Genomic DNA, 26,402 nt, shown 5'->3' with positions numbered 1-26,402 from the left:
TGAATTAAGCACATCCCTCCGTTATTCTCTCTCATAACATCCAGATCTTTTCCTTCATCGTATTTATAATTTGAAAATACTTCACTTATTTAAAGTAAAATTCCTTATCTCTTCCACAGAAGTACCACTTTTAGAAAGATTGAGGCTATGTTATCGCATCTTTAGAAGCTAGCAAAGCTCCTGAAGCAAAACAGATCCTGATTAAATACTTCACTGATGGAAGGATACATGAACCATTTCATGTGTGGCAATTAACTGCTAATATTTACTAAGCACTTACTATATTGTAAGAAACTGTTCCAAATTTAATTACATATGTTTCTTCCACTAATGCTATGGGGTTTAAATGTTACTGTTATCTTCATTAGCAGATAAGAAACTGAGGCAGAGAGCGATTAAGTAACGTGTCTGCACGGACAGCTAGTCAGCAAGTCAGAAGTCAAGTGTAAGCAGTCTGACTCTAGCTCTTAAATACTACAGTATAGTTGCTGTGGCACACTAAAGTTACTTTTACAACGAGAATTTTCTTTGTAGAAACGGACTAGTGGGCCCTCTGTGGTAATATATTTTTAACCTGACCAAAAAAAGTATTCCATAAGACAAATCTGCACCTACTATTGTAAAACTTTCTTTGGATGACTAGAAAAACATAATCATAAAGATGTGCCAAATGTGGAATACTGCCTACACAGCTGTCAAACTAATTTATCTAACACATGCAAATCAACTTTAAAAGACGATGGAAGAAGCACTTGGACTTTTCATTTTGAATCTTCTCCTTCTTTTCAAGACTCCCTGCCAAAGGTAACAGAACAAAGAGCTAACGCCAAAACAAACATGCTCCAAGTTCTTAGGTCAGGTCAGCAGATTAATGGAATGTTAAAGTGTTTCTCATTTTTAAAAACATGTGAATTTGTTTTATAGAACATAAAATTTGGAATGGAAAGTTAACAACAAAAATAAAACCCTCTTCTTTTCCTTTCCTTTCTTGAACGTATTGAATTTGAATTATCAAACTGTCACATTTCCTTCAAAAACAGAATTCCAAATTCTATTCTCTCTTATCTACACTGAATCCTGATTATGAAGAAACAATGTATTTATTTCAAATACTAGTTTTATGAATTTATGTATCAAATAGGCAATAATTTTAATAGTGGCTAACAGGGAACACTATAACTAGGCTTATTTTTTTTTAATTTTATTTAGTGTGTATTTATTTTTGAGAGAGAGAGAAAGAGGGAGAGGGAGAGGAGGGAAGGAGAGAGGGAGGAAGAGAGAGAGAAAGAGAGACGGAGGTAGAGGGAGAGAGAGAGAGAGAGGGAGAGAGAGATCGAGTGTGAGCTGGGGAGGGGCAAAGAAAGAGGGAGACAGAATCTGAAGCAGGCTCCAGGCTCTGAACTGTCAGCACAGAGCCTGACGCGGGGCTCGAACTCACAAGTGGTGAGTGTCAGAGCCAAAGTCTGACACTTAACCAACTGAGCCCCTCAGGCTCCCCAGGCTTATTTATTTTTAATTCACTTAATCCCCTATAACAAACCCATGACACAGGTATTCTATAGTTTGGAACTCAGAGAGATTGAGAAACTTGTCTATAGTCACTATAATCTTTGAGTTAGGCCAAGGCAGAGATAAGATTCAACTACTTTATATTTCCCACTATCTTACAGGACCTGTCATAACTCAACTACCATGTAATCTAATCTCTGACCCTCCCCCCGCCCCCGCTCCCCCCTCCAAGCGCATTCTACTAGCCGAAGTTACACCACTTTCACAGACTCAAAACAAAACAAAAAGCACATTACCTTCCAAGGCAGCCCACTCCTCAAATCTACTCCAAATTAACTTCTCAATCCCTTCAACCACACCTCAGATGGCATCATTTCAAGTCCCTGAGCGTTCTATCCCTTGAGTACCCTCTACCAACATGCCTTTTAAGACAGGGCAACAGTGCACAGAGAATGAGTTTTCCATTATGGCCCAATCATCTCAAAAGAGAGAACACAACACCTATATCAAAGCAATCCAAACTTCCTTTACTATTTTGGACAGCCACATCACCAATGACTCTTGCTTGGTTTACATTCAAGGAAAATTGTTCTTCAATTTATAATTACTGTTAAGGAATCTATTTCTTGAGTTCTTCACATCTAAGTACAGTTCTTTATTCTGGCTAAATTTCACTTTTATTGGCCAATGGCCTTCCCAACTAATGATTTCTGGATTTTGACTTATCATCTGAAATCATCCTCATACTTCAGTTTTAACTCATTTGCAAAATTATTCACCGCGTCACCACTGCCCCCATACAATAAATGCCTTATTAATAAAGTGGTGAATAGGAGAAGAGGGAACTCTAAAATCTGTCCCTGGGCATCTCTGTCCAAGGTACAATTCATGCCTTCCTCAGTCTCCTTAGGATACAGCTATTAAATTAGCTGTCTATTAAATTATATGTCTATGAAATTCTAAAACTGTCTATCCACATGCTTATTCATTGACATTTCTCCATATCCTCTTCAAGCATGACAGACTTTTTCAAATATCTTATAGATATACATCACACCTATTACACTACCCTGATCTACAAGTTCAATAAACCTATCAAAAAAAGAAGGAATGAAAGAGAAGCAAAAGTGACTGGTTCCTAAAGAAATTATGCTAACACACAGTGATCAGTGTTTTTCTCATGCAGAAGAACACTACTGAGCAAAAGACAGAATTTGACCCCATAATTTAATCAAAGAGATTAAGATTAATCTCTCTAAGATAGTGGAAAATATAAAGTAGTTGAATCTTATTTGTAAGGACAAAAAGAGTGGAATTTCGTATTCGGGTGACAAAAACAGGAATATTATTACAGTTCCTCATGAATACGAATGACATTTATTACAAACATTTATATTTCCAGTTGGTACCACTTTCATCTGCAAAGATAAATTTCATATGTACTTTCAGTTATTCTTATGGCTTTCAGTTATTGCAATGTTTCTCATATTATCCAAATAAAATCTGTTAAGGAAGAATAAATGTTATTAATCTGAACATATTAAATAAAAACACAATAGTTCTTGTGGAATATTAACTGCTGGAAAGGTCATGTACGAAACCACACTGGCCTGATTCTCAATCTCAGTGTTTCAGAGTTACAAGAAACGTGGGTATCAGTTTACAATTACCTCCTTTTACAGGTGAAGACACTGAGGGTTTTCGGAGATGGAATGATCTGACCAAGCTCACAAAACTAATTCTGGCATGGCTGGGCAGAAAAATAACATCGACTCAGGGGCTGTTGGTAATATTTCACAAAACCCTGTCTTTAAAAATGATATAAAAGAAGAAAACAAATACTTTCTTACCAGCTGCACTTCACCAAAAGCACCTCTCCCGATCACTTTTACAACATCATAGTCTTCTGCCTTCATCTGTAGACCTCTGATTTTTTTCACAATTTTCTCATCTGCAATAAAGAAGATTCCATTTATAAACAATACTTTACAATAATCACCATATTTGTAAACAAATTTTCATTTCAAGAAACGGGGATTAGTTTTTAGCTAAATCTGTCAGTTTTCAAAGGTTGCTATTTAAAAAGCTAAGATACATATTAACTTTCCATGAAAGACCCAAAATGCTATGGTTTATTAACACATATAAAACAAACAGTACTGACAACCAAAAAGTAAGAATTAAGCTATTCTGTTGCTTGACAAGATGACAGCTGAACAGTGAGGATCCACGCGTCCTAGCAGTGCATTCTGAATCACGGCAGAGAGCTGCTATGAAATTACTTGCAAGGCTAATCTTAGTAATAAATTTTCATAGTCTACTTCTTTGGGAAGTAGCAATCACATATTGTAGATATAGTATCTAAAGACAAGATTGTTTAATCATGAAAATAGCCCAGTCTCTAACAATTCCAACTTAAAAAGCTTACTATGATGATATAAAGTGTGTATTAGATTATTTTGAGAATTTATTCTTAGAATTCAACTTCATTTACACCTTCACTCCAACATCAATACTGGCAAATATTAAGTTACTGTATATATGACAATAATTGTTATCGCATTATCTTTCATTACCTAGACCGACATGTCTACATTCATACAAACATAAGGCTCATTAAGTCTCCTAAGTAGTATAAATCTAAGTCTTAAAATTGTTGGTATTAATTTAAAAGTTCTCTTTGAACTGCCATAAATAACCTGTGCTAAACTTAGTCTGAATAATTTATATAAAATCTTGAACTTTAACATACTGCAACTAGATCTGCAGTTTTTCTTTAAAAATAAAGAATGCTAGCATTTAAATGAATCAACTAGCAAACTAAATAGTTTATAGACTATAATATTAATCAAACATAAATCTCTTATCAAAAGTATAGTTATAGGATCAAATATGAAGGTTACTCACATCTATTTAAGAAATTATCTATATTCTTGTTTTTCCTCAAAGCAGGAAAATCCAAATCAAGGACCAAGGAATTTAAGCCATCCTGTTTGACAAAAAATTAAAAAAAGGAAAAAGAAAGTTGTTACAATTTCCAAATATTAAAAAAAGTCTTTAAATTTTATATGTTGTTCTTGCTAAATAAATATCAATCTACTTTGATATAAAATTGTCCAATGGTTCCATATCCAACAGTTTTAACTCATTTCCTAACTTCTGCCAGAGAATATTATGAATGATTGTATCATGTTTTCCTTTGTTATTTTAGCCAGTAGAAAAATATCAGTTTAAAATGTGCACCCACTATTATTTCTGCTAGTCAGATGTCTTCCTTTCTCTCTTTAAATGCCCAGTAAAATTTCACCACGCTTTTTTGACTTTAAGAAATGCACACAGGGGCGCCTGGGTGGCTTAGTAGGTTGAGCATCTGACACTTGATTTTGGCTCAGGTCATGATCCCAGGGTCGTGGGATCGAGCCTCATGTTGGGCTCTGCGCTGAGCATAGAACTGTTAAAATTTTTCTCTCTCTCCCTCCCTCCGTTCTCCCTCTTTCCCTCTTTCCCCCCTCTCTCTGCCTCTGTTCCCCATTCACTCTCTCTCTCTCTCTCTCTAAAATAAGAAAAAGAGAAAGAAATACACACAGACTAAAGAAATTAAGAAAATAATCCCATTTACAACTGCATCGAAAAGAATAAAATACCTAGGAATCAATTTAACCAAGGAGGTGAAAGACCTGCAAACTGGAAACTGTAAGATATTCATGAAAGAAACTGAAGAAGATGCAAATAAATGGAAAGATATTCCCTACTTATGGATTAGAAGAGTTAATATTGTTAAAATGTCCATACTACCCAAGCAATCTGCAGATCCAATGCAATACCCATCAAAATTCCAATGGCATACTTCACAGAACTGTAACAAATAACTGTAAACTTTGTATGGAACCACAAAAGGTAACAAATAGTCAAAGCAATTTTAAGAAGAACAAAGCTGGAGGGATCATCCTCCCAGATTTCAAACTATACCACAAAGCTATAATAATCAAAACAGTATGGTATTGGTACAAAAACAGACACATAGATCAATAAAAAGGAAAGTCCAGAAATAAACCAATACATATATGGACAATTAATCTTTGACAAAGGAGGAAGAACATATGATGGAGAAAGGACAGGCTCTTCAATAAATGGTGTTGGGAAAACTGGATGGCAACATGCAAAAGAATGAAACTAGACCACTGTCTTATACCGCACACAGAAATTACCTTGAAATGCATTAAAAACTTGAACGTAAGACCTGAAACCGTAAAATTCCTAGAAGAAAACACAGGCAGTAAGCCTTTTAACATGGTTTCAGTGACATCTTTATATGTATCTGACTCCAAAGGCAAGGGAAAGAGAAACAAAAATAAAGGAGACTACATCAAACCAAAAAGCTTCTGCACAGAGAAGAAAACGTACTGAATGGGAGAAGATATCTGCAGACCACATATCTAATATGGGGTTAATATTAAAAATATATAAAGAAATCATACAACTCAACAACAACAAAAACCCAAAAATTTGATTTAAGAAATGGGCAGAAGATCTGAAGAGACATTTCTCCAAAGACAGATAGTACATGAAAAGAGTTCAACATCACTAATAATTAAGGAAATACAAATCAAAACCACAACGAGATTTCACCTAATACATACTAGAATTACCAAAGAAAAGAAGTAACAAATGTTGGAGAAGATGTGGAGAAAAGGGAACCGTCGCACGCTGTTGATGAGATTGTAAAGTGATGCAGCCACTATGGAAACCAGTATGGAGATTCCTCAAAAAACTAAGAATAGAACTACAATATGAGACAGATATTCCACCTCTGAGTATTGATCTGAAGAATATGAAAACACCAATTTGAAAAAATATTTACAACCCTAAGCCAACTGCAGCATTATTTGCAATAGCCAAGATATGGAAACAACCTAAGTGTTTATCAACAGATGAATGGATAAAGAAGATAGTGTATATACAATGGAATACTACTCAGTTATAAAAATGAATGAAATTTTGCCATCTGCAATAACATGGATGGACTTTGAGGATATTGTGCTAAGTGAAATAAGTCAGAAAGAGAAACACCCTATGATTTCACTCATATGTGGAATCTAAAAAAACTCAAATGAACAAAATAAAACAAACGCAGACCAGTAGTTACCAGAAGGGAAGGGGGTGAGGGGTGGGGGGTAAACAAAATGGGTAAAGGGGGTCAATTGTATGGTGATGAATGATAACAAGACTCGTGGTGGTGATCACTTTGTAGCATATACAAGATGTCAATTATAAAGCTGTACACCCGAAACTTATACCATAAAACAAAAAGAGAGAGAGAGAGAGAGAGAGAGAGCGAGCGAGAAAGAAAGAGCGAGAGAGACAAACAGAGCGATAGAAAGAGAGAGAGAAAGAAAGAAAGAGAGAGAGAGAGAAAGAAAGAAATACAACCCGACTAAGGAAGTTCCCATTCACTTAACAAGCATTGATTTTTTTTTTTTTTTTTTTGGCCTAATGCATACAAAGAACAGAACAGAAAAATCCAAAAATAAATATGACACTAACTATCCTTACACTCAGGGAACTCAGTCTCAAAAGTAAATTTCCCCTAAAAACATAAATACAGGAAAACACAATGTTCAGATTTCTTTTCAAGTTTTCTATATTTTCTATACTTTTTACAAGCATACATTAAATTTATAGTCAAAATAAGAAAAAGTACATACGTATAACTTGATGAGGGTTAAGAAAAACTAATAAGAAACAAAGTCTTTAATTACTCAAAGGATATGTCTATGAAGGTAACAATATTTCTAAAACACTATTGCATATACTGTCTTCATCCCCAAGTAATTCTGAAGAGGGCATGAAGAAGTACTCTTCATTTTAAAATATAAACTAAGGCTTAGATAGTAAGTGACTTTGACTTGTCCAAGTTCATGCCATTAGGAAATGACATAGCAAATACTACTTAAAACTTAAAGGTCCAATATACTTAACTCATCCCTAGTCTCAATGGCCAGACTAACACCAAGAGGAGCTTGGAAGAGTAAAGAAGGAGCTTAAAGAACTGAAGGATTGCTAAAAAATAAAACAGCAATTAAAAAGCCTTTTAGGAATGTGAGTACGGTGGAAAATGGGAAAATTAGAAAGGCAACTTGAGTTTTTAATTTACTAATTACAGAGAAACTGCACATCCTATGTTTATTTACCATTCAGTTATACTTCATATTTTTAATTTTCATTCTTCAAATATTTTGTTCACATTTTATGAAAATATTATTTAATAACAGAAAGGGCACAGGTGTTAAGAGTAAACTACAAAAATTTTTTTATCAAAATTAAAATTCTTTATAACCCACTGATATCATCAATGCAGATACATAAAACAATCTTAATTCTCCTGAACTGAAAAAAAATACATTAAAAATAATAAATATTCAACTCCCAGTGAAGCTGAGATTATTCAAGTCACACTTTGAGATCCCACACATATATACACCCACAATTTCCCTCTCCAGGACAGATGAACTGCTTCAAGGATTCCAGCATTTTAGCATACTTGGCTATTTTTAACTACTAAATTATTGCTATATCTTTTGGGCATAATTTTGCTATTGTTAAACAGCAATAAATTTACTGGTTTAAAACGTAAAATCTGAATCACTTATTTTTTTAGGTATACCCATAATTAATGGCTTTAAATCAAAGAAAGGTGCATTTATTTGGAAAGCCTTCTTCTGTACCTCCATAACCTACCTCTACAAGAATTAAAAATTTTAATTGACAAGGCAAAAGCTTCTATTACAAGAAGAAATTTCTTCTTCTGGTTCAGAGACTTTTCAAACAAATGGAATATGAACACTTTATACAGATATGATAAAAGTAACTGCATTAAAATCTCCATCTACACATTGGGGTGCCTGGGTGGCTCAGTCAGTTGGGCGGCCGCCTTCGGCTCAGGTCATGATCTCGCGGTCTGTGGGTTATAGCGTCAGGCTCCGTGCTGGCAGCTCAGAGCCCAGAGCCTGCTTCCGATTCTGTCTCCCCCTCTCTCTCTCTGCCCCTCCCCCTGCTGTCTGTCTGTCTGTCTGTCTCTCTCAAATAATAAACATTAAAGAAAAAAATTAAAGTCTCCATCTACACATAACGATGAAAAAAGAAATCCTTTGGGAAAAACAAAAAAAGCTACAGCTTGACATTAAAAAAAGGATTGAATCCCTGCTTATCCCACATCCTCCCTACAAGTTATCACAAGAAGATGGGATCATGTAAAGATTAAATAGTCAAGAAGAAAATCTGGAAATAACTTATAAACGTTTCCCATAATATACCCTACCAGGGTAGAGTCAGAAAGCTTTTTCAGCAGTTGTTCAACTCATCAGTAATACCATTTTGGTTTTCTTAAGCCATTTTTAAAGATCAAATAATACCTCACCTGTGCATTGTTTTTTTTTTTTTATATAGCATTTATTTTTGAATAATACTAGAATACTTTAATCTGCTAATAATTTATATCCGAAGAAAATGTATGGGGTAATATATATTTTAAAATGTACATTTATACTTGAGGCTTTATATTTATAAATTTTCACATCTGAAATGTATTCTATTTAGTATCACTTATCAAGAAACAAATTATGAATTTTTTTAAGACACCAGTATCTTCAGTATATGAAATTAATACTGAGATCCAATGGCTAGGTTAGCTCAGGACTTAAAAACCTGTGTCTATGATCGTCCTTGTTATGTACTTTCATATAAAGCCCAGGCAGTGAGATATTTTTTTTTCAGTATCTGTGATTTCAACAGATTCCCTTTGTAGAAAGTGATACTAAGCTGAGATAAAAAAAAGTTTTTTTAAAGAATAAAACTGAAAGAAAAGCCTACTACCAAAACTCCAAAGCAATGAACAAAATTAACACTACTTGTCCCTTTCATCACTTCCAAGTGCATATAAATGACAGGACCACATTTAAAAGAACATTCAAAAACAAAACAAAACAAACAAAAAAGAAAAACCACCTACCACTGCCAAAAAATATTCAAGGGCCAAAGAGAAAAATGCCAAATAATGAATAGGAACTAAAGGCACAAATATATAGAAGATTTAAGGGCAGGGAGCAGTAAAACCAATGGCGGAAAATTAAAAGGGCCTTGATTGGTAAAGAACCAAAACCAGACTGATTACTGGGAAAACAGTAGCTAGAACGAAAATCTCAGCCCCAAAAGAAATTGAAAGAAGTCTCACTGCCCAAGTTCTATACAAAACTGCACAACTAGGTAAGTCAGATACAGCTTTCAATCAAGTCCTGAGCTAACCTCCGAAAACCTGCCCGGTTACTAAATCCTCCACATGTCTAATATTACTGGCCGAGAAAACATGAATCTCCTCCAATACTGGACTGTGGTTATCTACATGTGAAAAGTTAACATCAGAGGCAGAGGAAGGCAGAGAACAGTGCATTATACTACTGCCTTCCTGAACAAATAGGTACAAGCCAACACCCAATTTTTCCCATTATAATGATCATGGTGGAAAATATATATGTAATGGCTTATTTTCCTAACTTTTCCTGAATGCAGAGCCTTTAAAATTTTAAATGCCAAGAAAGAATGAAGTGCTGGACTTGATTTCACTTTCACTATAAACTTCCCCTAAATATCTGTTTTAAAATATCCAAATAAATGGGGCGCCTGGGTGGCTGAGTCGCTTAAGTGTCTTTCAGCTAAGGTCACTTTCAGCCCAGGGTTTGTGAGTTCAAGCCCTTCATTGGGCTCTCTGCTGTCACCGAGCCTGCCTCAGATTCTCTGTGCCCCTCTCCTGCTTGCACTTTCTTTCTCTCTCAAAATAAACTTTAAAATAAAATAAAGTAAAATAAAATATCCAAATAAAATGCATTCCTCCCCTCTACTCCCCCAAAAGGAACAAGTTTGGAAAGACTTCACCAACTGGGAATGCCTGAAGTGATAAGCAAAATGATAGAGACACTATGCTAGGAATTTCAATGGTTAAATGCAGCCTAAAATATCCTTTAACTGAAAATTGTATAAAATTATGAGTTGTCAGCATATGGATAGTATTTTTTAACTGGGTAAGATCACTAAAGGAGTATAGACAAATAAAAAAGGACCAAGGGACTGAGTCCTGGGATATACCAACATTAAGAGAATGAGAAGAGGGGACTAATAAGGAACCAATAAAGGAACACTTGTGTTATCTTAGCAGCAAGAATGAGAGAGTGATACATACATAGTCAATGTGACTTGTTTCAAATATAGTTATTTAAGGCTGTGAATTTAGCAATGTGGAGGTCATCAGTTACTTTCATAAGAGCTATTTAAACTATAAATTTGTTATTTTCAAATCACCATTCATTACCTTCTTACTACTTCTGTTTTACTATGATTGCTGTACTCGCATTTAAAAAACAAAACAAAAACCTTCTTGAAGACATTATTTTGGGTTCACACTCACAGACCTTAAATAATACCTAGCATTCCAACTTGACTATAGTCAATATAGTATTTATTACTAACAAAAAGGAAGTTTTCTAGACTTGTTTGTGCCATGTACTGTGCAATGCATTTTTACATGCAGTCAACATTTTAATCCTGATAACAAAATATAAGCTAGGTTACTACAGTTATACCCACATCAGTAGGCACAGAAACTAAAGTTATAAGGCAGGTTAAACATCTGCCCAAGCCAACAGTTTACAAGTGACAGTATTAGAATTTTATGATACATTTATATTTTAAACATTACTGAACTTAATTAAAGTTATTACTCTAATAGAACACTGAACAACATCCAGGTTTTAAAGTTAAGAGCACAAATGAATACGAAACGTATTTTCTGTGTATCTGCTATACAGATAAGTAACCAGGAAATGTTATTTAAATGAATTCTTCATACATTTCCTCCTTCTGTTATTCCAACTCCAACTACAAATACAAAACTAAAAACTGTGGGACCAAAGAAATCCAACTTAGCAAATAAAATATAAATTTTTAAGCCACCCATATGCACGTGGAGAAACTTCTGAAACTTAAGTATACTCCATATTATTTTTACACTATACCCTCTATCTCACCTAGAAAAATCTAAGTCATATTTATTAATAGATCTGCTATCATTTATCAACATCAGATGAGTAAAATCCTTAATGCTTATTTTACAATATTTAGTCTAAGATCTGTCAGTCAAATTAAATTAAATAAACTAAATGTATCCTGTCACCTAACAAAAAAGAATCTTTAAAGAAAAAAAGTCATCGAGGAAAGTAAGAAATAAGAGTATTGGGTGAAAGTGTCTCACACACATTTTGCATCCTATAAATTAACTCCACTATATAAACTTGAGTAGCTAACTTAATGAAGCAAAAGAGAAATTTTCCTATTTGCTTATATATATTTTCAACTACCTATAGTTACCATAAAATGAGTTCTTAAAACTCCCTACTGCCTTAAAACAATATATATGGGGGGCGCCTGGGTGGCGCAGTCGGTTAAGCGTCCGACTTCAGCCAGGTCACGATCTCACGGTCCGTGAGTTCGAGCCCCGCGTCGGGCTCTGGGCTGATGGCTCAGAGCCTGGAGCCTGTTTCCGGTTCTGTGTCTCCCTCTCTCTCTGCCCCTCCCCCATTCATGCTCTGTCTCTCTCTGTCCAAAAAATAAATAAACGTTGAAAAAAAAAAATTAAAAAAAAAAAATATATATATGGTACATTAATGAAGTAATACATTTCTAACAGTAACATTCATATTTAGAACACTTAAAGATGAGTAATTATGGGGCGCCTGGGTGGCTCATTTGGTTAAGTGACAGACTTCGGCTCAGGTCCTGCTCTCACGGTTTGTGAGTCCGAGCCCTGTGATGGGCTCTGTGCTGACAGCTCAGAGCTTGGAGCCTGCTTCAGATTCTGTCTCCCTTTCTCTCTGTCCCTCACCTGCTCGTGCCCTCTCTGTGTATCTCAAAAATAAACGTTAGGGGCGCCTGGGTGGCGCAGTCGGTTAAGCGTCCGACTTCAGCCAGGTCACGATCTTGCGGTCCGTGAGTTCGAACCCCGCGTCAGGCTCTGGGCTGATGGCTCAGAGCCTGGAGCCTGTTTCCGATTCTGTGTCTCCCTCTCTCTCTGCCCCTCCCCCGTTCATGCTCTGTCTCTCCCTGTCCCAAAAATAAATAAACGTTGAAAAAATAAACGTTAAAAAAAAAAAAAAAGAGTAATTATATCAAAACGTATTTAAAATCTGAACTCTGAATTGTAGGGGGAAGGAGAACCTCCTTGAACAAAGAATACAATTTCCACTGATACTAAGCCTTTTTTTTTTTTTTTAAATTTAAGAAAGAGAGAAAGCGCGTGAGCCATGGGGAGAGGGGTAGAAGGAGAGAGAATCCTAAGCAGGCCCCAGGCTCAGCGTAGAGCCCAATGCTGAGCTTGGTCCCACAACCTTAGGTTCGTGACCTGAGCAGAAATCAAAAATGGACATTAAACTGACTGAGCTACCAAGGCACCCGGATCTTAAGTCTTTCCAAAGTCTCTGTATTTGAACAGGTTCCTGATTTCTAGAGCCCTTTTTACCCTCACACACCAATGTGGCTCAGCACAGCATTCTTCCAGTTCCTGACTTTATTTACAATTCTGAGATTTATATTTTGTTCATCATTTTTTTTTACATTTTTTAAATACTGTGATAAAATATTATTTATCTTGATTAATGTCGGTTTGGGGCACCCGCTTCAGTTTTGTGCCTACGGCAAAGTGCCTCACAGGCCTAAGCTTGGCCCCGGCCCTGGTGCTAAGAGACTGAAATCTCTGAAACACTCATGAACAATTTCATATTTTAATTTTTTAAAACTGTGCAAAGAATCATAAGTTGATTTGATCAATGTTTTAGAAAAAGAATTAACCGAAATATTAAGTGCAGAGTTAATGGTGAGTATGCCGTGTTAATAAAGCAGCTACTGTATACAGACAGCTTGCGTACCAGACACGGTGGCAAACACTTTCTATAACATCACTTCATGTAATTCACTGAATTTTCCAAGTAGACTGTAGAAGCAGGTGTTATTAACATCATTTTTTTTAATTGAAGAAATTAAACTTAGAGAACTTCTCAGAATCGCACAGTTAGAAAATAGCAGGGTTGGGACTGGGTTCAATGCTCCTTCAAGTAATTACTAGTTTGTTTGTTTTTTAAGCTTATTTATTTTGAGAGAGAAAGAGAAAAAGTGGGATCTGAGGAGGGACAGAGAAAGAGAAGAGAGAGAATCCCAAGCAGGCTCTGTGTTGTCAGCAAGGAGCCCAACATGGGGCTCGATCTCACAAACTATGAGATCATGACCTGAGCCCAAGTCAAGAGTAGGCCGCTTAACCAACTGAGCTACCCAGGAGCCCCAGTAATTATTAGTATTTTTAGTATTTAAACTAAGTTCTAAATTTTTTCTTCTAAAAATATTAAATCAATAGGAAGATATGAATCAAAGTACTATGCATAACGTAGTATATTGTTCAGAAACACATGAATAAAATTAAGATCAAATTGTACTTGTATTACTGTACTTTGGTTTATAAATCAAAATTGTATATCTTTTTTTCTAAAAATAAAGTTTTCCTCCTCAAGGAATATATAGTATTTTACTACTCCCTATAGAATAAAACAGAAAATCAGTTACTTTCCTCCTCATTATAAAATATCAGAAAAGTTGTGGCGCCTGGGTGGCTCAGTCGGTTAAGCATCCGACTTCGGCTCAGGTCACGATCTCTCGGTTTGTGAGTTCGAGCCCGGAGTTGGGCTCTGTGCTGACAGCTCGGAGCCTGGAGCCTGCTTCGGATTCTGTGTCTCCCTCTCTCTCTGCACCTCCCCCATTCATGCTCTCTCTCAAAAATTAATAAACATTAAAAAAATATTTTTTTGAATTATCATGATAGTTAATACATCATCTGATTGAATCCTATTCCTAATTTAACACTGGTATTCAGTTGAAAAACTACTAGCAGATAAAATTAAAGTTGTTATTCTAATACTGATTGTAGATAAATCAAACTTAAAAAATATTTTGCGTATCTGTTACTCACAAAATTAAGTACTATACATAGACTTTGGGACACGCCCAACTAAAAAAACTCCGCCCATTCAAGGTAACAAATATATACAAAGAAAATAATTAGTATTATTAAGAATAGAAATGTTGGAGATGATAATGGCCAATAACACAAAGCAATGTTTATTATATCTTTGTGGATGTATGCACAGAGAAAGCGAGAGACTCAAGCCACTCTAACAATAGAGCTATGCCAGCAGTTTTCGAATTTTGAAGGTAAAGTTTTGTTTACTAGTGCCTTCTTTACTAGAAGGTAAAACAACTTGAGTCACATTTTCACTCAAAGACTAAGAACAATCCTCCAAATCTCTGTTTCCAGTCAATTGTTTAGTTAATTATACAAACAGAACCATCTCCTTCATTTTATAACTAGAAGTCTGCCCATAGGATTTCCACCCACCAAGAACCTAAAAATAGATCATTTCCACAAGTTGTGAAATTAAAATTTAAGCTTCATCTCCAAACAGACCTTATCCATTTGATCCATCAATCACTCAATAAATGTTAGTTATTTTTATTTCCAGAATTTTCAATACCACCCAAATAGATATTTTGCATTTACAGATTACATTCAAGAGATGTAGGGGCATACGGGGCGCCTGGGTGGCGCAGTCGGTTAAGCGTCCGACTTCAGCCAGGTCACGATCTCGCGGTCCGGGAGTTCGAGCCCCGCGTCAGGCTCTGGGCTGATGGCTCAGAGCCTGGAGCCTGCTTCTGATTCTGTGTCTCCCTCTCTCTCTGCCCCTCTCCCGTTCATGCTCTGTCTCTCTCTGTCTTAAAAATAAATAAAAACGTTGGGAAAAAAAAAATTTAAAAAATAAAAAAAGAGATGTAGGGGCATAAAGTGCTTTATATTTGGCTTTTTCATCTAAGCCTATCAGCACATCTTTGATACTAACAGATGGAACCAAAAACAGTTCCTGGGGCGCCTGGATGGCTCAGGTGGTTAAGCATCCAGCTTCGGCTCAGGTCATGATCTCATGGTTCATGAGTTTGAGCCCCGGGTTGGGCTCTGTGCTGACAGCTCAGAGCCTACAGACTGCTTCAGATCCTGTGTCTCCCTCTCTCTCCGCCCCTCCCCCACTCATGCTCTGTCTCTCTCTGCCTCTCAAAAATAAATTTAAAAAACATTTAAAAAAAAGTTACATTACTAACTTAATGTGTCCCATAAAGAAAACTATTTTACTTCTTTAAATTTCATTTTCAACATCAGTATAATACAACATCTAAATCACAGGGCTAGTCTGACAACTAATCATGTATTGTTTATAAAGGTTAAATCTGAAAATGACTAGTCACTATACCTATTTTTTCTTATGAATGTACGTACATTGTAATCCACTTAACAAACTCTTTTTATTCCCAAGTAGTTTTCAATCTTCAACTTTATACAGCTTGAAATTTTATTTCAGCCAATTAAAATCTAGGAATGATGACCTACAACACATAAGTGTTAGGAGCAACATTTTGATAGCAAGAAATTCAAAGCAACCTAAAAATTTGGTAAAGAAATACTAAGATTTTATTAAGGCTTGTTAGAGCTATATTAAGCAACCATTAAAAATGATGGTTATAAAGATTATGTAAAAACTAATATAAAATATTAATGCTAAAAGAAAGCACAGAATATATTGAATGTATGATCATTCTACTTAAGGGAGTACGCATATGAAAAACTTTGAATGGAAATGCAACAAAGTAAATATAGAAATGTGATATGATCATGGAGTTATGTGGTTTTGTTCTTTTCTTCCCCTAAATTCTAACATTTTTTTGAGGTACATTTTGTAACTGATAATATAGTATAAAATCTAAGTGTTCACTAAGTATCCAAGATATAAAGTACTAAAGAACACACTTTAACAAATTTAGATTTCAAAAAAGTTACTCATTTATTACCTCTAGCTTTCCTTATTTCTACTGAAACATGTCCTATTTTAAATTCTAAAACTTTTCACTGTTCTGCCTCCTACAAATCATATGTTCTTTTTCTCCCTGAGAGCTCTCTGGAATTCAAATAAATGTTGCTTCTACCCAAAGCTTGAACAGGAATTTTTATAGTGGTTAACAGATTAATTTGGGAAGACTGGACTTTCCATCCAAAAAGCAAGGTGGGTCGCTCCATCAACTTAAATTCTCTATTTCCTACAATAAAGTATTATTTACATATATTCTATATATTTCTTGTCCAGCCTCCTCCTAAGTATTTTACATTTTTGTGGTTATTATCACATTTAACTAGGTTGGGCATGTGAAGGACACCGAGCTCCTTTGAGAAAAAAATTTAAAAATTTTTTTAATGTTTGTTCATTTTTGAGAGACAGAACGTGAGCAGGGATGGGGCGGAGAGAGAGGGAGACACAAAATCCGAAGCAGGCTCCAGGCTCTGAGCTGTCAGCACAGAGCTCCACGCAGGGCTCAAACCCATGAATTACGAGATCTTGACCTGAGCCGAAGTCAGACGCTTAACCAACTGAGCCACCCAGGCACCCCTGAGAACAAAATTTTAAACGTTCTCAAATGAAACATATTTGATATACCCCATTTCTTACTAATTAATGTTCAAATACATATTAGGTAATTAAAAACAAATGTGATTTCCTTAAAATTCTGTTTAAAACTTGTACAGAAAAGTAGTATAAACTTCATGAAAAACATGAATGAGGGGTGTGGGGCCGGTGAACTTTATACTCCAGAACCCCCCTCATCCTGACTCAGGTGCTAATTATTACATCATAAGATAAAAATGAGTAAGTAATTCCTCTTCAAGTTTGCTAAATTTCAACCAAGGTTTTCTATTACAAAGACATCCTCCACTTTTAAATTCTTACTTGTGTTTGAAATGCTGGCAGGGAAGGGGTAACGTGAAGTCATATAACCTTATACTCTGTATCACATTTCCCAGGTGAAGAAAAATACGTTTCTTGTAACTCTTAAACTTAGATGAGAAGTGGACAACTGAACTGCTGGGTGAATGAGATGGAATGAAAGGAATTTCAAACACAACACTTATCCTTGCCTATTATTAGAATTTGGTATGTCACTAGCTCCTAGTAGTATTTTTTTAAACTATAGACATTTAAATCTCTCATTTATTTTATTATTTTTTTTAATGTTTACTTATTTTTGAGAGAGAGAGAGAGAGAGACAGAGCCCTAGCGGGTGAGGGCCAGAGAGAGAGGGAGGCACAGAATCTGAAGCAGGCTCCAGGCTCTGAGCTGTCAGCACAGAGCCTGACGAGGGCTCGAACTCATGAACCATGAGATCATGGCCTGAGCCAAAGTCAGACGCTTAACCACCTAAGTCACCCAGGCACCCCTAAACCTTTCATTTTATATCCCACATAAAAGCAATCATTGGAAATATTCCAATCACATCATTATTCTGACACATATAATATCCTCAGTTTTCCAGTCAAATATTAATCACATCTAAATAATAAACTTCTGAAGGCATATAACCAAGTTTACAAACCAAGCTCTCATGAAAATCAGAGGGCAAAAATATATACCCACAAATCACATTAGGACATCAATGTACATTGAGCACCAACTCTGTGCCAAGGGAAGTCACTTTCTTTCTCATTTAATTCTCATAAAAACCCCCACTGTGAAAAGGAATGTAGATAATGGAGAAAAGCTTTTGGACAGAGCCATTTAGCTACATAACAGAAGCAGAAGTTCTAACCAGAAGCAGCTGTTTCTACTCCCCATACAACTACTACTAGAAAAGAGCAAAATAAAAAGTGTTTGTAAAGTATACACCCTTTTCCTTCTAATGATATATGTAACTCTGCAGACTCAGTGGCCCCATACTTTTACTGAAAAAGTAAAATATTCTTCTCAACAGGGGCGCCTGAGTGGCTCGGTCGGTTAAGTGTCTGACTTCGGCTCAGGTCACCATCTCACAGTTCGTGAGTTCGAGCCCTGCGTCGGGCCCTGTGCTGACAGCTCAGAGCCCGGAGCCTGCTTCGGATTCTGGGTCTCCCTCTCTCTCTGCCCCTCCCCCGCTCGCACTCTGTCTCTGTCTCTCAAAAATGAATAAATGTTAAAAAAAAAAATTTCTTTTTTAAATTTTTCTCAACAGAAACTACAGAAGCAAGGTATATTTCATCCTCACCTAGGAAGCAATGTTTCTTCTCCACATCTGAGGGGACTTTTTAAGTAACACTTCAACAACTAGAAAAAAAATTTTAACCTTTTAAATTAAGTATCTGTCCCATCTCCCTCTCCCTTCCTCCCTCCTTCTCTCTCTCTCTCTCTCTCTCTCTCTCATCTACTGTATCTACACTCACTCCCCCATAAATAAAAGAGAAGACGAGCAAGTCTTAAGGGAATCTAATATACTATTTTTTGGTCTGTTTTACATTTTGGTAGTACATACATTATTACTTGGCAGACAAAAGGTTGCATTGCTAAAACAATCTGAAAACCATACAGGCAAATCTAGAGTTTACAAAGGCTGATTATCAACTATCATTTCATTCATCACTCCTCTACATATTGCTCAATTTCTGGCAATAACAACACCCCAAATACAAATAAGAATTTCTTGTCAATTCAGATACACATTAGTAACCCTGGTTTAAAAAAAAAAAATAGCTAAAAACACTGAACCTAAATCATCCTTAACTTGAACTCACAAATCACCATAATTTCTCCTACACTCAAAAGGAAAAGGTAATAATACAAACACACACATGGAGTTAATTTTAATGATCGACTTCTATGACTGATAATTCTATCTACTCTCTATACCAGGACCTAGTACCGTATTTCCAAGTATCCACAAGACGCCAACAGACCTCAGAAATCTCCTAAGTTAGCTGTATGTACTCAATTGGAATATATAAGATGATCCACTAAGGTGCAGGAAGACGATATTACAATTTTGCATATTTAACCTTAAAACATTTTAAGTTCAATATAGGAGTTTTCAGTAACATGACACTCTTGTTAGCTTTCACCGAAGTGTGAAATACTACAGTTTATAGGCATCTTACCTTATTATAGGTAAATATGGCCTACTAAATTCTTTTAAATTCCCCAGTAGAAAGATTTCCAAGGAGATTTAAGACAATCCATTTTGGGGTGTAAACATATGCCAAAGCTTACCAGACTGTAAAACTTAAATATGTACAATTTATTATCGACTATACTTCAACAAAACTACCCGAAGATGAATGTAATATATATATCCACAGATTTAAGATAATACTAAAATGCAAATTGGACCAATAGAAAATGGCAGTGTTAATCCCTTATCTGCTCCTTCTATAAGCTCTTATGGCCCAAATTATAAAGCTAAAAACAATGGCAAGCTAATCCTATCACCCCCCTAAAATTAAAAGTTACCTGAAGCCTACTAAATCGCATTCATAACCATTAATAACATATAATAGTTCTGCTATAATCTGAACATCTAAAACAATTACCTCATATGCAAATAGACAGAAGGGAATGATTAGAATATTAAGTAAAATACATGATTTTTTCCAGCTTGTTAATGTTTTTAAATGACAGGCAAGCTTTCTCAAATTAAAAAGAAAGTCTTTGAAATATAAGACATTATGAAAAAAGCCAAAATTCATGCCAAAATGCTTTCCTAAAATATAAACAGTAGCTTCAAAGACCCCTACACTGTTCATGTTATTAAGCTATCAAGGGAGGTTCCAAGTTCAGATGAAAAAGATGAGAAGACATTTTTCCTTTGTTAAAAAAAACAAAAACAAAAACATGATAAAGAAGGTTATGGAAGTAAAGGCCTTTGTGGGCCTAAATCTCAGAGAAAACAGCACAACCCTCAAGATTTAAGGCTGCAGAAATTCAAATGTCTGTGATAGTGTTGATATTTTTATTCGAATTGTTACTGCTCTTGTTAGCGTTCTGGTTGCAAGCCGTGTAGGTTTTACACAGTCTGATACTATCCCATTTCTTCTCCTAAACCTTGTTAGTTATGGCACATGATTGTTCCAGAACACAAAGCTTTTCAGAATTTGTATTTCATGTCTGTGACTGGACAAAACCAAAGCCACCACAACTAGAAAAATATTTAAAACCTGAACAACAAGAATACGGAAACAAATCTCTATAATTCTTTGCATAATGTCTCCTGCCTGAATTCTTTCCAGCACTTTACCAATTTTCCTTTTTACCAATTAAACTTTACCAAGTTTACCATTAAACTTAATGATAAATGTTTGGAAGCCTCTTTTATGTTTCAGTTTTTTTGTTTTGTTAGTTTAACATCAAAAGAAGGTATTTTTCTTAACGACTCACACACCACTGGGAAACACTAGTTCTTCTTACTAAGGTTTTTTTTTAATGGCTAAAATATATGAAAAACAGGATGGTAAAAAACTAAAGTGCATTTTCTTGATAGCTGGTATCTTTGGAAGACAAACAAAAAATAATTGAAATGTTGAAGAAATAAGTAACAAAATAAATTCTACAATAAGAGAGGTTTACTAGACAGTTGAAAGTACTCACTTTTTCTAGCCTGATCAGTTTAAAAACGGTTGTATACCGGGGCACCTGGGTGGTTCAACTGGTTAAGCATCCGACTTCGGCTCAGGTCATGATCTCACGGTTTGTGAGTTCGAGCCCCATGTTGGGCTCAGCACTGACGGCACAGAGCCGGCTTCAGATTCTGTCTTCCCCTCTCTCTCTGCCCCTCCCCCTCATGCGCATGAGCTCTCTCACTCTCACAAACAAATAAATAAATAAACGTTAAAAATAAATAAAACACTACCCTTTTAATGAATGAATGAATAAATAAAATGGTCAGATACTATTACAATGAAGAAATATATAACTAAAGAAAATATATTCTCAACAGCAAACTAATGAAAACAATAGTTAAAAAAAAAACCTTTGTTAATAGTAACCACTGATACTTTTTATTTATTTATTTATTATTTTTTTTTTAATGTTTATTTATTTCTGAGACCGAGAGAGACAGAGCATGAGTGGGGGAGGGGCAGAGAGAGGGAGACACAGAATCTGAAACAGGCTCCAGGCTCTGAGCTGTCAGCACAGAGCCTAACTCGAGGCTCAAACTCACAGACCAGGGATCATGACCTGAGCCCAAGTCAGTCGCTCAACCGAATGAGCCACCCAAGCGCCCCATTAACCACTGATACTTTAAATGAAATATAAAACTGCCTCTGGAACTACATGTGTAGCATTACAAATTGAAATTCATTCACTGCATCATTCACAGAACAAGTTTTTACAACTAAGAAGTAAAAACCCTTAGGAGGGCAAGGTAGTACAACATTTCATCAACACCAATATTTACGATAATAGATTGTTAACAGAATTTTATACTTTGTGAGACAAAGTTTCATACAGCACTGCAAAATTTATAAAAATAAGATCATTAAAGTATAAAAGAGTTTTATATTTTGTGAGACAAAGTTTCATACAAAAGTGTTCTGGCTACCTTGTCACAATGAACTTTTAAAAGTTACGGAACTTCTGGATGAATGACTGTTTTTCTTCTATAAAAAAAACAAGTACTCCAACCTGTGGCCTTGCCTATGATAGCAAGTACCCATTAATAGTATGCTGGCAGAGATTTCTGGAAAAAAATTAACAGATTTTGTCTAAGTAAAGGTGATATTTTAACAATCAAGAGTCTCTTGCTTAACCTGGCTTGCACATGTGCGCATGCTCTCTCCCTCTCCCTCTCTCTCAAAATAAATAAATAAACTTAAGAAAAAACCAACAAAACCACGTTCTGGGTGCTAGGTGAGCTCACTGCTGTTGGAGTATTTCTGTACTTAGACTCTTCCAGCGGACAGATGAAGGAAGCACAGGTATGTGCGTGTGCACTCACATCTACATCTCTATTTGCATATATCTTTATTGAAAACCATGTGTTTATTTAGACTGACAGCCCCACTTCCATTCCAATACCATGTGTTCACTCTAGCTTTTGTCTTTTCCCATATTTGTACCTCTTCTCCCAATAGCAAAAGCTGATTCCTTCTCCCAATATTAAAAGTTATTAATTTGCTCAGTTCTTCCATATGTTGCCAGCTCCCTACTCTTAAGACTTTGGTGTGGCTCACACATTCCATCTTGTGAAAGCCCCAGCTGCTCCAGAGCTACCTCGTACCCCACTCCCATTGACTTGACCTCTGTCATGATTTTAAAACCTTAAAAAGTGGCTAGAGAAGATAAGGAGAGCTTGAGACATACAGATTTAAAAAAAAATTTTTTTTAAGTTTACTTATTTATTTTGAGAGAGAGAAGGAGAGAGGGCGAGTGTGAGCGGGGGAAGGGCAGAGGGGGGGGGGAGAGAATCCCAAGCAGGCTCCACGCTGTCAGTGCCCAGCCCGACTCAGAACTCGATCTCACAGTGAGATCATGACCTGAACCGAAATCAAGAGTCAGACACTTAACCGACTAAGCCACCAAGATGCCCCAGAACATGGTTTTGAAATAGTACTCTCCTCTAAAAGGAATTAAGGATCCTTAGAGAAAGGACTGATTCTAGGGCTAGAGCAGGAAAATTATAAAATGAGCCTCTAGCATCTTATGGCAAAAGTAAGGATATGTACAGGTGACAAAATCACATAAAACTATATACATGCATCCTATCAATGCAAATAACCTAATTTTGATAATGTAGTTATGGAAGATGTAAACATTGGGGGAAATTGGGTAAAAGGTCAAAAAAAGGAACATTCTGTATTATTTTTGTAACTTCCTGTGAATTTATAATGATTTCAAGTTAAAGTTGTTACTGTTGTTGTTGTTTAAAGTAAAGAAGTACACTGGGGCGGCTGGGTGGCTCAGTCAGTTAAGCAGCTGACTTTGGCTCAGGTCATGATCTCGCAGTTCCTGGCTTCGAGCCCTGCGACGACGGGCTCTGTGCTGGCAGCTCAGAGTCTGGAGCCTGCTTACCTTTCTGTGTCTCCCTCCGTCTCTGCCCCTGCCCCACTTGTGCTCACTAGCTGTTGCGCGAGCTCTCTCTCCCTCGGGTGCCTGGGTGGCTCAGTCGGTTGAGCGTGACTTCAGCTCAGATCATGATCTCACAGTCCATGAGTTTCAGTCCCGCGTCCGGCTCTGTGCTGACAGCTCAGAGCCTGGAGCCTGCTTCAGATTCTGTGTCTCCCTCTCTCTGCCCCTCCCCTGCTTATGCTCTGTCTCTGTCTTAAAAAAAAAAAAATTAAAATTAAATAAATTAAATAAACATTAAAAAAAAATACACAAAGATTGACTGGATCACATCAAAAGGGCATGCAAGCCAATCTGAAAGGGCTCCCAGTGGCAAATGGGGGACAATCTGAGTATTGAAATAAATGATGATAATAATGAAGTATAACCCATTGAATAAAAAAAGAATTTCTGGTATAAATAAATGTATACGAATTCTTTTTCTTATAGTAAAATGCCAACTAAAAAGTGTAGAAGAAATATTGAATCAGAATATCAGTATTTGGCAATCCTCACAGTAAAAATTAATTTAGGTGAGAAACTTCAATGGACACTAAAACCAATGGGTGAAAGCAGGAACAGACAGAAACATGATTTTACACAGTCCCAAAGTATCTCCCCACAAATACTTATTAGTTACAAAGGGAGGAGGGAGTAAACAGAAACTTGGTAGACATCACCTTTTTTTTTTTTTTTAACTTTTTGTAATGTTTATTTATTTTTGAGAGAGACAGACAGACAGACAGACTGTGGCAGGTGAGGAGCAGAGAGAGAGGGAGGCACAGAATCTGAAGCAGGCTCCAGGCTCTGAGCTGTCAGCACAGAGCCCGAGGCGGGGCCTGAACTCACAAACCGTGAGATCATGACCTGAGCTGAAGTCAGATGCTTAACCCACTGAGCCACCCAGGTGCCCCAGCAGACATCACCTTTAATCAAGTGATCTAAGTTATTAACATTACCTAATGGGATAAATTGTATACCACAAAATAGGATTCATTAAGAACACAACATCATTTCTGTGAAATTGCAGCTAAAAATACCTATCTTGGGTCTAATCATCAGAAAACATTAGATGCACCCAAATTGCAGGATATTCTACAAAATGAGTGGTTTATAACCTTCAAAATTGTGAACAGCATGAAAATCAAGAAAGACTGGGAAACCGTTCCAAATCGAAGGAGATTAAAGAAACATGAGGGTTGGCTGTAATGCATGATCCGGATTAGATCCTTTTGGTCTAAAGAACATTATTTGGGCAATGAACAAAACTTGAATGAGGGATCTCAGCAAGGTGATACAAAAGTTTTGAAAACTTTTTCTTAAATTGGAAAATTGTTTCCAAAAAAAATTTAAAAAAAAAAATCACACCAAGGCATGTTCTTGACTCAAAGCCTTTGAATTTGCTATTTCTGTCTGAAATGATCACATCCATGTATCTGCATGGCTAACTCTCCTACTTCCACTGGGTTTTTAGTTTTCAGAGAAGCCTTACTATCTCAACTGTCAACACTATATATATTCCCATCTTTCTCCTTGCTTTACTTTTTTTTTCCTTATCATAAATCACTATCTTATATACAATTAAACTATTATTATATGACTGCCCATTAAAATGTAAACTGATGGCAGGGACTTTTTGTTTTGTTCACTGCAACATTCCCAGGGCCTAATCCAGGACCTGGCACGGTATAGACACATATTTATTAGAACAAATGTACACAAAGTCCTTGGGACACAAAGGACTTAAGATACAATTACAAAATAAGTTCACTTTCTCAATCACAGCAAGTATACTGAAGTAGGTAAAAAGACCTCTAGTGTTAATTTGATAGCTCTGGAGTATCATTTCAATAAATATGTCTGTAGCATAAACAAATGACCTAATGTCCCCCCTCTGAGGAGCTTAGTGAGCAAACTGGATTTCCATCAGAAAGCAAGCTGTACTAATGCAGCCAGCTAAGACAACAATATTTACCAACAGCACGTGGAAAATACAGTATAAACGCTCTAAACGCTGAGAGACAAGAATTAATTGTATCAGACTTGATTGAAAACTACCGATAAATACACAAAGAAAGCAAGTTTTCTCCGGGAGGGAGGGAAGGAAGTAAACTCATATTCAAAGGAAGTCAGTCCATAGTGCAAACCAAGGGACATATATAACTGAGGTCTCTGATTTTATTACCACATTTCCTCGAAAAACTACCGAGACTATAATTAAACTAACCACAATGATGTCAATTAGTTTACAGTATTATAAAACATACCAAATGGTTTGTATTTAAGAAAAAAGTATAACCCAAAAATCTGCAAAATGATCTTATGGTTTCTACACATGGAGTGATCAAATCACTAACATCTCATTTTACAAATTTGTTTTTCTCCTATGCCAAATAATATAGATGACCTTCCTTTCTTGCATACCAAAGACAGAAAACATTATCTTCAAGAAATTCTTAAATAACATATCTGAATTCAACCCAATACTTCAAAAAATGAAACACAAAAAAGAACAACTATGTATGTGTGTGTACACACACATATAAATGTATTAATGGGCATGGTTTGATAATCATTAATTAAGTTACACACATGACCCCATCTATCTTACAACCAAACTGGTTCTCTGAAGGTGAATGAAATCCAAATTTATAAAACAAATTCTAATTTCCAATAGAAATAATATTTGTAAACCTAAAGTTGACTACAACGCTGCAGCTCAGAAATTGAGAAGCTGAAGAAAGCTTCCAGAACTCTCATCAGATTGGGAACACAGAAATTAAAATTTGGGACTCACAAAGAAAAAGTCCAGGCTAAAGGGCTACACCCCAGAAATAAAGAAAAAACAGAAACCAACCAACC

The 26,402-nt window shown here is 36.0% G+C and overlaps 1 protein-coding gene across 4 annotated transcripts in view; it reads right to left on the bottom strand.

The window, feature by feature from the left end:
• ROCK2 (Rho associated coiled-coil containing protein kinase 2) overlaps positions 1–26,402 on the bottom strand; it is a 138,586-nt gene that overhangs the window by 76,732 nt on the left and 35,452 nt on the right. For all 4 annotated transcript variants that reach the window (XM_030311635.1, XM_030311636.1, XM_030311634.1 and 1 more), the window contains exons 2-3: positions 4,417–4,498; positions 3,360–3,460 (exon numbers count right to left, since the gene is read on the bottom strand). In XM_030311635.1, the coding sequence (XP_030167495.1) occupies positions 3,360–3,460; positions 4,417–4,498 (183 nt within the window). The remainder of the gene's footprint in view (positions 1–3,359; positions 3,461–4,416; positions 4,499–26,402) is intronic.

The sequence above is a fragment of the Lynx canadensis genome, chromosome A3 (genome assembly GCF_007474595.2).
Source record: "Lynx canadensis isolate LIC74 chromosome A3, mLynCan4.pri.v2, whole genome shotgun sequence".
NCBI lineage: Eukaryota > Metazoa > Chordata > Mammalia > Carnivora > Felidae > Lynx > Lynx canadensis.
The sequence above is the reverse complement of the archived record's forward strand: the minus strand, read 5'-3'. Positions and strand labels throughout refer to the sequence as shown.